This window comes from Oratosquilla oratoria, chromosome 43, assembly GCF_046742065.1.
Source record: "Oratosquilla oratoria isolate Oo_2021 chromosome 43, ASM4674206v1, whole genome shotgun sequence".
NCBI classification, from domain to species: Eukaryota; Metazoa; Arthropoda; class Malacostraca; order Stomatopoda; family Squillidae; genus Oratosquilla; species Oratosquilla oratoria.
This window is the reverse complement of record NC_134819.1, coordinates 12,926,146-12,938,645: the sequence shown is the minus strand read 5'-3', so window position 1 is coordinate 12,938,645 and position 12,500 is coordinate 12,926,146. Positions and strand designations below refer to the sequence as shown.

At 41.9% G+C, this 12,500-nt stretch overlaps 1 protein-coding gene across 1 annotated transcript in view; it reads right to left on the bottom strand.

Moving 5' to 3' along the window:
- The window catches only part of LOC143021871 (platelet-activating factor acetylhydrolase-like), a 50,664-nt gene that overhangs the window by 2,655 nt on the left and 35,509 nt on the right, over nt 1-12,500 (bottom strand). Inside the window, exons 6-8 of the mRNA XM_076179647.1 lie at nt 8,499-8,719; nt 7,738-7,926; nt 6,540-6,688 (exon numbers count right to left, since the gene is read on the bottom strand). Of these exons, the coding sequence (XP_076035762.1) occupies nt 6,540-6,688; nt 7,738-7,926; nt 8,499-8,719 (559 nt within the window). The remainder of the gene's footprint in view (nt 1-6,539; nt 6,689-7,737; nt 7,927-8,498; nt 8,720-12,500) is intronic.

The window sequence follows — 12,500 nt, the reverse complement described above, 5'->3', positions numbered from 1 at the left end:
ATGAATAACCTCGGGCCTGATTACCGAGCCCTGAAAAACTCTGTGACCCAGAGGAGCACAATCCAAACAGCTGATGGCGAGCTAGTGTCAGGTGCACAGGGATGTAGCCTTTGCCGAGTACTTTGAGCACTTCCTCTCACTGATGTACAGGTGGCGGTTCCTGATCCACCGATAGACGAATTTTTGCCCTCTTGGCAGAGGTCAAAGAGGCTGTGAGTGAATTGAAGGATGGAAAGGCGGTACTCTCTGCTGTGTGGCAGTTTGGTACCATTCCTTCTGACTGAAAAAAAGGGTCTGGTCGTCCCTACCTGGAAGGGGAAAAGGGTCCGGAAGAACTGTAACTACTACTACGGCATTACACTGCTCAGTGTGCCAGGTAAGGTGCTTCCCCATCTATTGCTGACACGGGTTCGTTCACGTCTGCTAAAGTTTCAGAGGCCTAAACAGTCTGGGTTCACGCCAAGTCAAGTCAATATTTGATCGGATCCTAGTGCTTCGTATTCTTGTGGAGCGCCGATATGAGTTTCAAAAGGGGTTTCCTGCAGCTTATGTTGATCTCAAGAAGGCGTTTGACTCGATGCATCGTGAGGTCTTCTGCGGATCCGTAGAATTAATGCAAAGATTATTTACTTGATATCTGGCTTATACTCTGGGACAAAGAGTGCTGTAAAGTATGGAGGAGGCATGTCTAGCTTCTTTCCTATTAGTTTAGGAGCGAGGCAAGCGTGTGTTCTCGCACCAACGCTTTTCAACACCTGCATGGACTGAGTATTGGACAGAGTTGTCGATCAATGTCGTTGCGGAGCATCCATAACCAACGCTAAGGTCACTGAACCTTGTATCTACTGGTGATGGTGTCCATCTTGCGAAGTCGTTGGAGGTTCTGGTTGCAGCCCTCGAGTAAACAGGAAGGTAAGATCGCTTGGACTTCAGATCTCCTGGACCTAGACCAAGGTCCAGGAGTTTCGGGGCTTACTGGATCACACTTTTCACTTTGTCCATGCATGTGGCGAGGACATTGAGGTCTTGGAAAGCTTTGCATAAATTGGTAGTATAGTGCATAACAGTGGAGGGTCATTACAGGAAGCACTTCGAAGGATTGGCATTGTCCATAGTGTTATAAATTCTTTCATCCATAGTATATGGCGTTGTCGTTATTTATCCAGGAGAACTCAGATTCTAATAGTTAAGCCATTTGTGCTCCCTGTCTTGGTGTACGGCTGTGAGATATGGACATTGAATACTGACTTGAAGAAGCATCTCGATGTATTTGGTACTAAGTCTACTCGAAGAATCATGGGGTATTGCTGTAATGACTTCATATCAAACCAAAGATTTTGCAGTGAGATTCAGTATAGGTCACTTATCAGTATAATTCGTGAACGTCAACTCCGGCCATATGGATATGTGGCACGTATCCCTGATGTTGGTCCTACTCACAGGATTGTCTCTACAGAAGAACCCTTGATGAAGGAGACGGAGGGGATGCCCACAGAATTCATGTTTAGGGCAAGTTGATTAAACCTGTCGAGAGTTGTTTGGAGTGGGAAGGGTGTCTGCATTGTAGCTTGCTCGGAGAGACCGTGGGGTGGCGCCGGCGTGTGAGTAACGCGCTTCCTGGGTTATGCCTCAATTGATGATGAGTGTTGCGAAGTCTAACTCTAGACTAGAAAAAACTAGACTAGAAGCATAATTATAAAGCACAGACTAATACCACACACAGTCAACAGTATTCAGACTATATTGAAGCCATAGGCCCCCACAAGGACTCCTTTTTTATGGGGGGGGGGGCGGCGTTCGGGGCTAGTACCCGCTCGGATCTTGACCTTGCAGGTGGTCCGAAAGAGTTCATATACACGGTTTGTTGTCCACACGATGCCGCTGTTATTAGAGGCGGCACCCTTATCTCAGGAGAGGTGGTACACCCCTCAGCCACAGGCGGAGCAGGGGGGGAGGCACCCCTCAGCCGCAGGCGGCGCCAGGGGGCGGGGTACCCCGCAGCCGCAGGTGGCACCAGGGAGAGGATGTGCCCATAAGAAGCTAAGAGTTGCCTCGGAAGGGGAGACGATGAGATGCCACGCCCCCCCTGCCGCGGTGAACGGTGGGTTGAGTCCTAGGCAAAGGGTGCTTGTGACTACACTCTAGCAGGTAGGGATGGAGGAGCTGTTGCATCTCGACTGCACAGAGATTGCAACGCCTATCCCTTTGGACTGTCTTGTATATAGTTACGAGGTAGTGCTACAGCGCTGATTCCGAAATATGAGGTTTGCTGCTGTGGTTGGCCCTGACCATTACTCTGGCCTTCTTGATGGTGACGCCCTTGATCTGTGTGATCGTGGGTAACAAGAGCAGTGTGATATTGCTGAACATCGTCGCCGCCCTGGTAGCATCATCCGACGTGAGTGGGAATCCAGTGAGATGTTGCAGACCTTCCATACTGGTCCAGAAGGTACAGCGAGTGCTGGATTGGTGTTGTTGAATAGACGGCAGCCGTTGTGTTCGCGAACAGAATGACGTCAATAACACCCCTTCAGTCCGTGTGGATCACGACTGCCCCCTGCCCAACAGAAAAATAATGGTCCAGGGCTTTGGAGATGGCAGTAAAATCCGTCTGAAGGGAAGAGCTTCCGTCACTCACTCTACATAGTGCGGTCACCCCACCAGCTGTTGTAAAAGCTGCGTCACACCTTCCCGTGAGGGGGTCTACAGAGCCGTCCGTGTCCTTCGTCAATCTCGCTGGCCGGGGAGGCGGGGGAGTGGGGGATGGGTGATAGCCTTCCTTCTGTTGAACTGGAAAAGTTGAAAGCTAGTCCAGGGAGATCGTGTGTGGGGGGGGGGGAGTGTCACTGTCCGGATGAGGGCTATCTAGATCACGTAGCCGAACAAAACCTTGGCCGTCGAAATCTTTAGTCCCAGCCTTCGACATTCCTGGGAGAGGCGATTAATTGCCCTCTGAGCCCCATGAAGGAGGCAGCCGTCCCAAGTGACCACCAATGTGATCGCCCGCATAACAGAGGAGACGAGCATCCTCTCAGAGATCAAGGAGGAGCCAGGTTCTCCATGAGCATGTTAAAGAGAGAGGGACTGAGAACGCCCCCTGAGGGGTTCCATTTTCCATCTTGTAGTATGAGGATACGTGTCCCTGGAATCGCACTCTTGCTATTCTGACCTTGAGGTAGTCTGCAATCCAGGTCAAAATTATGCTTTGGACTCCCTTAGCAGACAGGAATGCAAAAATAGCATAGGCCCTTGGTAGCTCGAATGCTTTTTCCAGGTCCAGAAACACCACAATTGCAGGCTGACTACCGACTAATCCAAGAAGGGTTGCCACACAGTTGTTGGCACTCCTTTTATAAAACCATACATATTGTGATGTAAGGGTTCCATCTACCACAGTAGGCGATTGAGGACATCCTCTCAGCGGTTTTGCCAATGCAGGACGTGAGGTATTTGGGCCTGTAGATCACAATTGATGTTCTGCCACTGCATGAATGAGATTATAAACTTTATATACAGTAATGTACTGTTCAATCTACTACAGATGAATGCAGTCTTGTAGCTAGCTTGTGCACAATCAACCATCTATTATAATAAAGTAGTAGCCTCTGTCTGTCTGTCTGATTGTTTATTTGTTTGTTTGTATGTACACGAACTCCTTCTAGGGTTTTAGAGATAGACCCCCATAACCATATATATTCTGATACCCTATCACTCCAGGTACTTGGATAACTATATTTCATTTCGGAAAAAAAAATATTTTGGTTAAGGTGAAAGGATAAAGTTAGGAGGTTTATGTAGTATCCCCTGAAGTCACGTAGTATTTTTTGTGACTTGAAAATTAATATGATTAAACAAACCATTGTATGTATCCATAAATATTATTTTCATTTGTGAAATTAATGTTGCCACAAACCATGATAGCTTTTGTAAGAAGAAAGCATGTTTCTGGGAAATGGTTGTATAATTTTACCAAATATTGAAATATTGGTTATTTTCATTTAATTTTTGTGCGGGGGGAAATAGTTCATTCACAAACTCCCACGTTTTTGCAAATAAACCCCTATAACTATAACTATAACTATAACTATAACTATAACTATATATATATATACATTCTGAAGATAAATAAACTAGATACATTTCTTCACCTTTCAGCAGTAGACATTTATTGTAATTCCACACCCACACACATATGCACATACACACGCACACAAAAAATGTGTACACATGATATTTGTGTTTGTGTATGCATGTATTTTCAAACTAGGGTTTCCCAACTTCGGGAGGGGAGGGCGCACACCTAGGAGGGGGAGTATTTAAAGCTATATTTAATTTAAAAAATATTTTGGTTAGGGTTAAGGGTTAAAGTTAGGTGGTTTATGGTAAGGGAACACGCCACTACTGTAGTCCCCCCTTAAGTTATTATTTTTGTAACATAAGAATCAATATAATTAAACAAACCATTGTATGTGTTCATAAATATTATTTATATTTGTGAAATTAATGTTGCCACAAACCATGATAGCTTTTGTAAGAAAAATTATGCAAATGTAAAATGATTATATAATTTTACCAAATGTTGAAATATTGCTTATTTTCACTTAATTTTTAGTGCGGCGGAAATTTATTATTTACAAACTCTTCCTAGGTTTTTCCAAATAAACCCCTATAACCATATGTATTCTGAAGATAAATAAAGTAGATACATTTCTTCACCTTTCAGCTATAGGCATTTATTGTCAATCCACACACACACACACACACACACACGCACGCAAAAGAATGTGCACATGATATTTGTGTTTGTGTATGCATGTATTTTCAAACTAGGGTTTCCCAACCTTCAGGTAGGGGGGCGCACATCTGGGAGGGGGAGTGTTTAAAGCTATATTTCATTTAAAAATATATTTTGGTTAGGGTTAAGGGTTAAAGTTAGGTATGGTATGGTTAGTTTGGGGATTATTCACGAACTCGCAGCAACGCGCGGGTAATTGGCTAGTATATCCTAAACAGGTTCACTAGTTAGGCTATGGTTGATTGCTGTGCCCCAATCTCTTGGGTAGCTGCTTGGGTTAGTAAAAGTGATCAGTAAAGAATACGCTGGGGCATGTTATACACTGGATTCTTTGTCTTGCTTATTATTCCCATACACTGTCATTAATTACCACAATTAAGGTGACGCCATACGCTTGGTTTCGGAAACGTTTGGGCGGGAACCGGGCAGTGTGGAATTTCGTTATGCCAAATTAATTGCACAACTTTCATACAAAGTACTCGAGTAAAAGCTTGGGGACGAATGAAGATGCTTTTCATAGCAGTTTTTATGTATCATGCATATGCTGTGGCAGAACATCGCTTGACTTGGGAAGCGTTTATTGAGGAAGCTGGGGAGAGAATGAAGTATTTTTCTGCATGAATCCTAGTTCTACCTAATTTGTATTATAAAATAGGGTTTATAACTAATAACCACATATAACCATCTACGAAAGTTGGTAGGCAATCACCTAACTGCTGTCGCAATCTCCGCACCACTGGGAAGACATAGCAGCGATTCTGTTTCGCCATGTGTGGAACTGTATCAAGAGAATGCTGATGTCACACAGTCTCCTCAGAGGATGACGGTTCGCATGTGCGACAAGACAAGCCAGACTGTAACAGACGGAGGTCCAGGAGATATCGTTTCTAAGTGGACAGAGTTTAGTTTACCAGAAACGGGGTTTCATTCTCCCCCACAGTACAATTTAATGTATTCGTGCGTCATACTTCTGGGTACGACTTTTCCCAAAAAATTTTACTTCCACCACTGTCTCTTCTCACTGCCAACAAACTACATATGTATATCGACATCATAAAGGTAAATGCTACACTAGGAACAACACCCAGAAATCAAATACAACAGCTGAAATGAATTAACGCCATTTTCCTTGTCTCACCGTTCCTGTCTTACAAACCTTGGTTTTTGTCATAAAGTAGGCTGTACAAAATGAAATTAGAATTCTTGATAAACATCAGAAGTGTAGTTATAAACAAAAGTTTCTGATATTTCTTACCATGATCAGTGTGAAACAGATACAATATTGAATTAAATATATAATTATTATAGTGGAAGGCTGGGTCTGAAAGTAAAGAAAAAAGTTCCCCTTTTACTTTTTATCACTTCCTTTTAATTATTCATTTACGACAGACTGAGAAGGCCCCTGGAGAAAGAGGAAGTACATTATGTTGTTCCTCATTTCCATCTGCGACTTCAACTTTTCTGTCAGACCAACTATTGCTCCACACATTACTGACTGAAGCATTTCGGACTTCTGTTATCTCTGGATTTCCTTTGGACGTCCCGATGCAAATTTCAGTAGTATATGGACCACCTCAAACGACACATTTATGAGAGGAAGTACATCAGGACGCTGATTATATTTGTCCAAAGACAAAAAGAGATGCCCTGGAAACAAACCTGACCAACGTCTTAAATCAAACCACTGCAATGAGAAACTTGTTTGGCAATATATCCGAACCCCCAATCCCGCCCCCAGACTCACCAGTGTGCGTATCGAAGAAATTGATGATGAGGTTACTCTGGAGTTGTCTCACCGTCTGGGCTGGAGGACAGTTGAGACCTCCGAACAAGGCCCAGCAGAATCTTCGCGCGATCCACGGAGAGTCGTTTCCATGCTGATGAACCGTTTGCCTAAGGAAGAAGAGGACGATGTACTTGTAACACATTGAGGCCATATCTTCAAACTTCATTTAATGCACTAGTCAACAAAAATATCGTCCCATAAAAAGAATATATGTTTTCTGCATATATCCCACAATCCCTTTCAATCGACCCTGTCATAAGCCTTAGATCCATAAAGCCCAATAGACATCTGTACCTTTTAACAAAGAATTCTCGCATATCTACCTTACTGAAAAAATCTTATTCGCACATTGTCGACCTGTCCTTAATCCACATTATTCTTCCCCAAATTACTTCCTCTGCTCCCTTCCTAATCCTCTCAACACCCCATATGCCTTTACAACTACCCTCAACAATTTGATCCCTCTAAAACAACTACATTCATATTTGTCCCTATTCCCTTTGTAAAGTGGAACTATACAAATACTCCCCCAATCCTCCGGCAGATTCTCCCTCCCTTATCAGCCAATTTACTGTAACAGCTCCTCCCTTTCTCAGATACTCCACATGAAAACCATACATCCCATGTGACTTACCAGATTTCATCACGTCCAATGCTCTTTGTACCTCATCTTTTTCTATAGCCATATAATTTTCTTCTCCTAACGCAGACATTCTCCTAGCACCCACTGACACAATCAATTCCTCCCCAACCTCTTCCACATTCAACAATTACTTGAAATATTCCACCTATCTTCCCCTTGCCGCCTTTACCTCCAGCGGCATCTATTCATTGCGCCCTCTACTTTTTCCTCTCTAACTGATTTAACCCCACTTCACTCTCTTTAGTTCTTTCCAAGACATCTTGACAGTAAGCGATCAGAATTATAAATCACTGGTCCAACTGTTAAGATAGGTGAATGTGCTTTTGTGGAACACACTTATCACTCGTTTTGACAATTGGGCATTTAAAGATGAGTCTTTATGGTGATTTGGTGAGATAGATTCAGTGCTTTAGTAACTTATAAAAATATGAGTGTCAACCTACCCTCAGACTTAGCAAATTTCGAAAACTATAAAAAGAAAGAGAACATCGGCTGTTTTGTGAACAGTCGCACCTAATCGTTAAGTAGTTGGCAATATTTTGGTCAGGAACAGCCTCAGCGAAGTTCCCCAGCGTCTTCAAGTTGGGCCCCTCGTTGAAGCCCCACGTCGAAATGCACAAGAGGGGCAGCGTGAGCTTGGATGCTGTTTCCTCGACATTATGTCGTACGGGGAACATCCAAGGATCTAAAGCCACTCCACCTCTGCAAGTTCAGAGAAATCCGTGTTTCAGTATCACATTCTAGTTGTTCACGGTATACGAGCTAAGCCATGTTTCATACATTCATTTGTTAAATATAAATAATGGATTAGAAATATGGTTGTTGTCAACGTCCAGTATTCTGGAATACTGATGATGTTAATGGTTTTCCGAGTGTAGATATGTTCATTTTTTACTTCATGTCTGAAAAAGAATAAAATCTAATTCTGGTTAGTAGCTGCTTTGATATGGCAAATGAAACAAAAATATTATCTTGGTCACCTTTTTATCCTTTTGTTTTCTTAACCTTCACCCCCTCTAAAATCCTCACCAAAAGCTTTAGTATATAGAGACGAGGGAATTTACTTATGTGTGACGTCAAGTCTCTCTGAATCATATCGAGGCAGGTCATTGGGATGACATTTTCAACAAACATGGGTAGATTTGGTATACTCAGACTTTGGTCTTCTCTGTTCCACCTTCTTGCCTTCTACAAGCCTTAATCACAAAAATACCCATGGAATAAGATAAAAGGTAAAGGTATCAGACCTTTTTTTTTTTTTTTTTTTTTTTTACCTGAATAAAACGCGGCCTCGTTGGTCGCCGAGGGCTCTCATTACCGAAGTGCCGCCGTAGGAGTGGCCCAGAAGAACAAGTCGCGACAGGTCCAATTTGTCTTGAAACATGGAAAGATCCAGAGGCACTTCGCCCTCAGGAAAAGCGTTCTTTGCTTCTCCTTTGTTGAGTGCTTCCAGATAGGCGACTGTCGAGAAAATTTCCTCTACTCTCTGCGAGAACTGTAAGTATTGGAGACTGTAAACCTCGGATCGTCGAAAAGAGATTATCAAAATAACTGGCGGCAACAAGAAAAGAAAAACATAATGTATATATAACCCCTTTGCTACCAAGAGGTGCCACGGAAACTATCCAAATAACCAGGCGCCAGACAGAAAATAAAAAGTCCCACCCAGTGATGAAGGGGTTAATCGAAGTAGACTAGAACTTCGCTGGTGGGAGGGGCCACAGAGGTGAATGAGATAGTCTGGTGTCAGTTATGATACAAGGAAAAGTGTCGTTCGGTACGGACGAGATTAAGTCTCTCAGATAGACAGATTAACTATACAAAAAAAAAATCGTAACGTTGTATCTATGTGGCCATAGAGTGCCGGACGCTGTTTCAACCATAAATGGTGGGGGAATAGAGAGGAGGAAAACTTCAACTAAATAAAACCGGCTGGCGACAGCCACATAGTCTGAACAAATTCTGCCGTCACCACCGTTCGTAAATAGGGCAAGTTGGCAAGGCAAGTGTGCAAGTTACCTGCCATATGTAAACATATGCTTGCCGTGCTTAAACATAAATTTTCTTTGTCAAGCAAATGTTTACACACGGCAAGTAACATGTAGCAAGTAACTTACACACTTGACTTGCCTCTTAAAGGGTCACCATACCCAGGTACAACTCTGCAGCTTTTATTTCGTAACGTTATTCATTTTCACGAGAACCATGTTTAAAACAAATATCTTATCTCAAAAGTAGTTTATGAGGGACTTTTTGACGAAAATATTTCTAGTCTGCTAATTTTGCATTCTAAAACACACCATACAGCGCCACCTCTTGGTATTAGTTCTGGTGACGTCATGATGTATACCAATCCAAGATATCTGAGTTGGTATAATGAAACAGACAATTCACTCAGCGATATCGAGAGTTTTCATCGTCTTTTGAGTAGTCTTGACTCCCTAAATATCTGACAACAGCCAAGATGTGTGGATAGACGGTGTAGTTAGGGGTTATAAATTTAAACTGAAATATCTCTCTGATGAAGTTTTCATATTGGTGCATCATTGATGCTTACCAGTGTACATGTTGTGTCTGCAATGCTGTTTTTGGGCACTCAAAAAAGCAAGGGTAGTATATGTGACACTTTTTATTCAGCGTTCACCTACACAAAAAACTGCATGCCCACAGGCTCCTAGATGCCACCAAGGCTTTGTAAACAATGGTTTCTACAGTGTAATACAGGAACAAAGCTAACAGAGCATTAAATTTCATTGCTAGAACGGTAACGAATAGAAGTGCAGAGGTAATTATTAAACTCTATCTAGCAATAGTTAGACCCATCCTTGACTATGCGGTACAGTTTTGGTCTCCGTCCTACAGAATGGACATCAATTCACTAGAATCAGTACAGAGAAGAATGACCAAAATGATACATGGACTTAGAAATTTGCCTTACGAAGAGAGGCTTAGGCACCTTAACTTTCACTCCCTGGAAAGACGCAGAGTGCGGGGTGATCTAATAGAGGTGTTCAAGTGGATCAAACGCTTTAATAAGGGTGATGCAAACAAGGTCATCATATCAAAACAACAGGGCAGGACTCGCTGTAATGGTTATAAACTGGACAAATGTAGATTTAAGAAGGAAATAGGCAAGAATCGGTTTACTAATAGGGAGGTTGACGAATGGAATAAACTTAGTAACCATGTAGTAAGCGCTGAAACTATCAGTTGTTTTAAGAAACGATTAGACAACTTTATGGATGGGGATGACAGGTGGTGATGGATACGGAGCTGCCTAGTGTAGGCCTTATGGTCTCTTGCAGTCTCCTTCACTCTTATGTTTTTATGTTCTTATGTATTTTTTTCATCTCGGCCCAAGCGTGCCAGTAAAAAGGTTAATTATGGTGATTTGTTACAACTAGAAAAAATTTACACAAGTTAGATGTATTATTTTAGATTGTTTACAATATGTATAAATCTGTATCGCTAAGAACAGACCAATCCGTTCTAATAAATATCGAGTTTTATTATTTTTCTTACATTTATTCCCATACTGCACAGCCTCTCTTCTGTTTTGTTTTGTTTTATTTTCCATTTTGTTATATTTATTCTATGTAATTCAGCTGTTATTCACTTATCATTTCTCCTGGTTTTATTTTTCTAAAGTTATCTATCCAATAAATTCAATCATATTAAAAAATATATCTCTTATCATTTGTTTTGCATATTGATTTTTAAAAAAGTACATTTAGTATAATTGTAAGAAAATCTAGCCCCATCATTTAGCTCTCCGTGTATGTTCTATACGTGAATGATATCATTGTTACTGGGCGGATATCCTAAGCTTCTCCTCCTGCCTTTCTGTCTGAGTTCTATATATTATTGATATGTTATTATTCTCAGCCTCTTTTCTCCTATTTTTTCTTCCCGATCTTGTATTGTCCTCGGTAGTTCTTTTTTATTTTTTATAATCTCTAATTTTGATATTAGATAGCTGTTTGCAAGCAATGTTGCAGGGCGGCAGCAGTGAAACAGGTTGGACGATTCACGCGTTTATTAATCAATAGGTTATGCGTACATAGGAGCGTTAGGTGCTCACAGGAAGACAGACGGGTATCGACTGGCGGGGGGTTAATGTCCTTCGCTACATAGGCCGAAGAGACGGCGCCACGCCTAATACACGTATGAAAAAGGGCCTTGTCGACCGTAACAAGGGGGTCCTTGTGCGGGAAGCGTCACTGCTTGTCGGGGCATGCCACAACACTATGGTACCCTGCTTTATGCTAGTATCCTAGGCCAAAGCACTAAACCACATACCAAAATAGCCTGCAGCACTCGAAACGATCGCTATTTATCAAACGCAATGTCGATTCATGAAGAATGAACAGAATCTATGGCGTCACTTCGAAGCAGGTGGCGCCACGGGTAGGTTTTACGAGGATGGCTTAAGCAGCCAACGTTTTGAAGCAGACGACGTAATTTCAAATTGCAATATATAAAAAACGAAAGAGTTCTGTGTAGTTTATTTAGCTATTATTGACTTTGGTAAGTACTAAAATCATATTACGGTAAAAGAAGACACTTTTAATTTTCAAAGTGGTTACACTTTAACTTGACCCGTGTGAACGAGGACTAAGGGTCAGTAAGACAAAGAGAACGACACTACACAGTAGCAGCAATAGCAACACTGATCAAAATGGGTCTTGCCTTCCACCTCCCTCCCTCCCTCAAGGGAGTACACAGAGATGAATAAGATTCGCTAGAACTCGCGGCGTCGGTGGCATCCAGGCTTGGAATGGGAATTTCGAGAAAGTTAGTCGACGAATGGAAATTCCCCTTCTGATGGTAGCTTTCGTTATCACATTTCTTATTTTCTTTTGGTTTGTCTTGTTCATGGTGCCACTTTCCACTCCAGCCAAATCATTCTACTTGTCTCTCTGGAATCCTAATTCCCAGCCCCACTCGGTAGTAAACAGATAAATACAGATAGTAAATCTTCCACTACACTGGTAACCCTGACGCAAATATTTTTTCTTTCTTCTGTTTAAATGATCTCCATTACCCAACCAAATGATCAATATAAAGTTAATAAAGCAAAACAATTAGATAACATAAGGATATAAATCAAACAACAAATGGTCAATTGATGAATATGAAAATAGACCTTAAAAGACTGTCTGCACTCAAAAAACTGTTGCACAGTTTCCTTACTATGGCACCCCTTCGTGACCTAATGAGTACCATGAAGATGAATGAAATAGTCTGTCGGCACCCAGATTAAGAGCCGAAGTGCA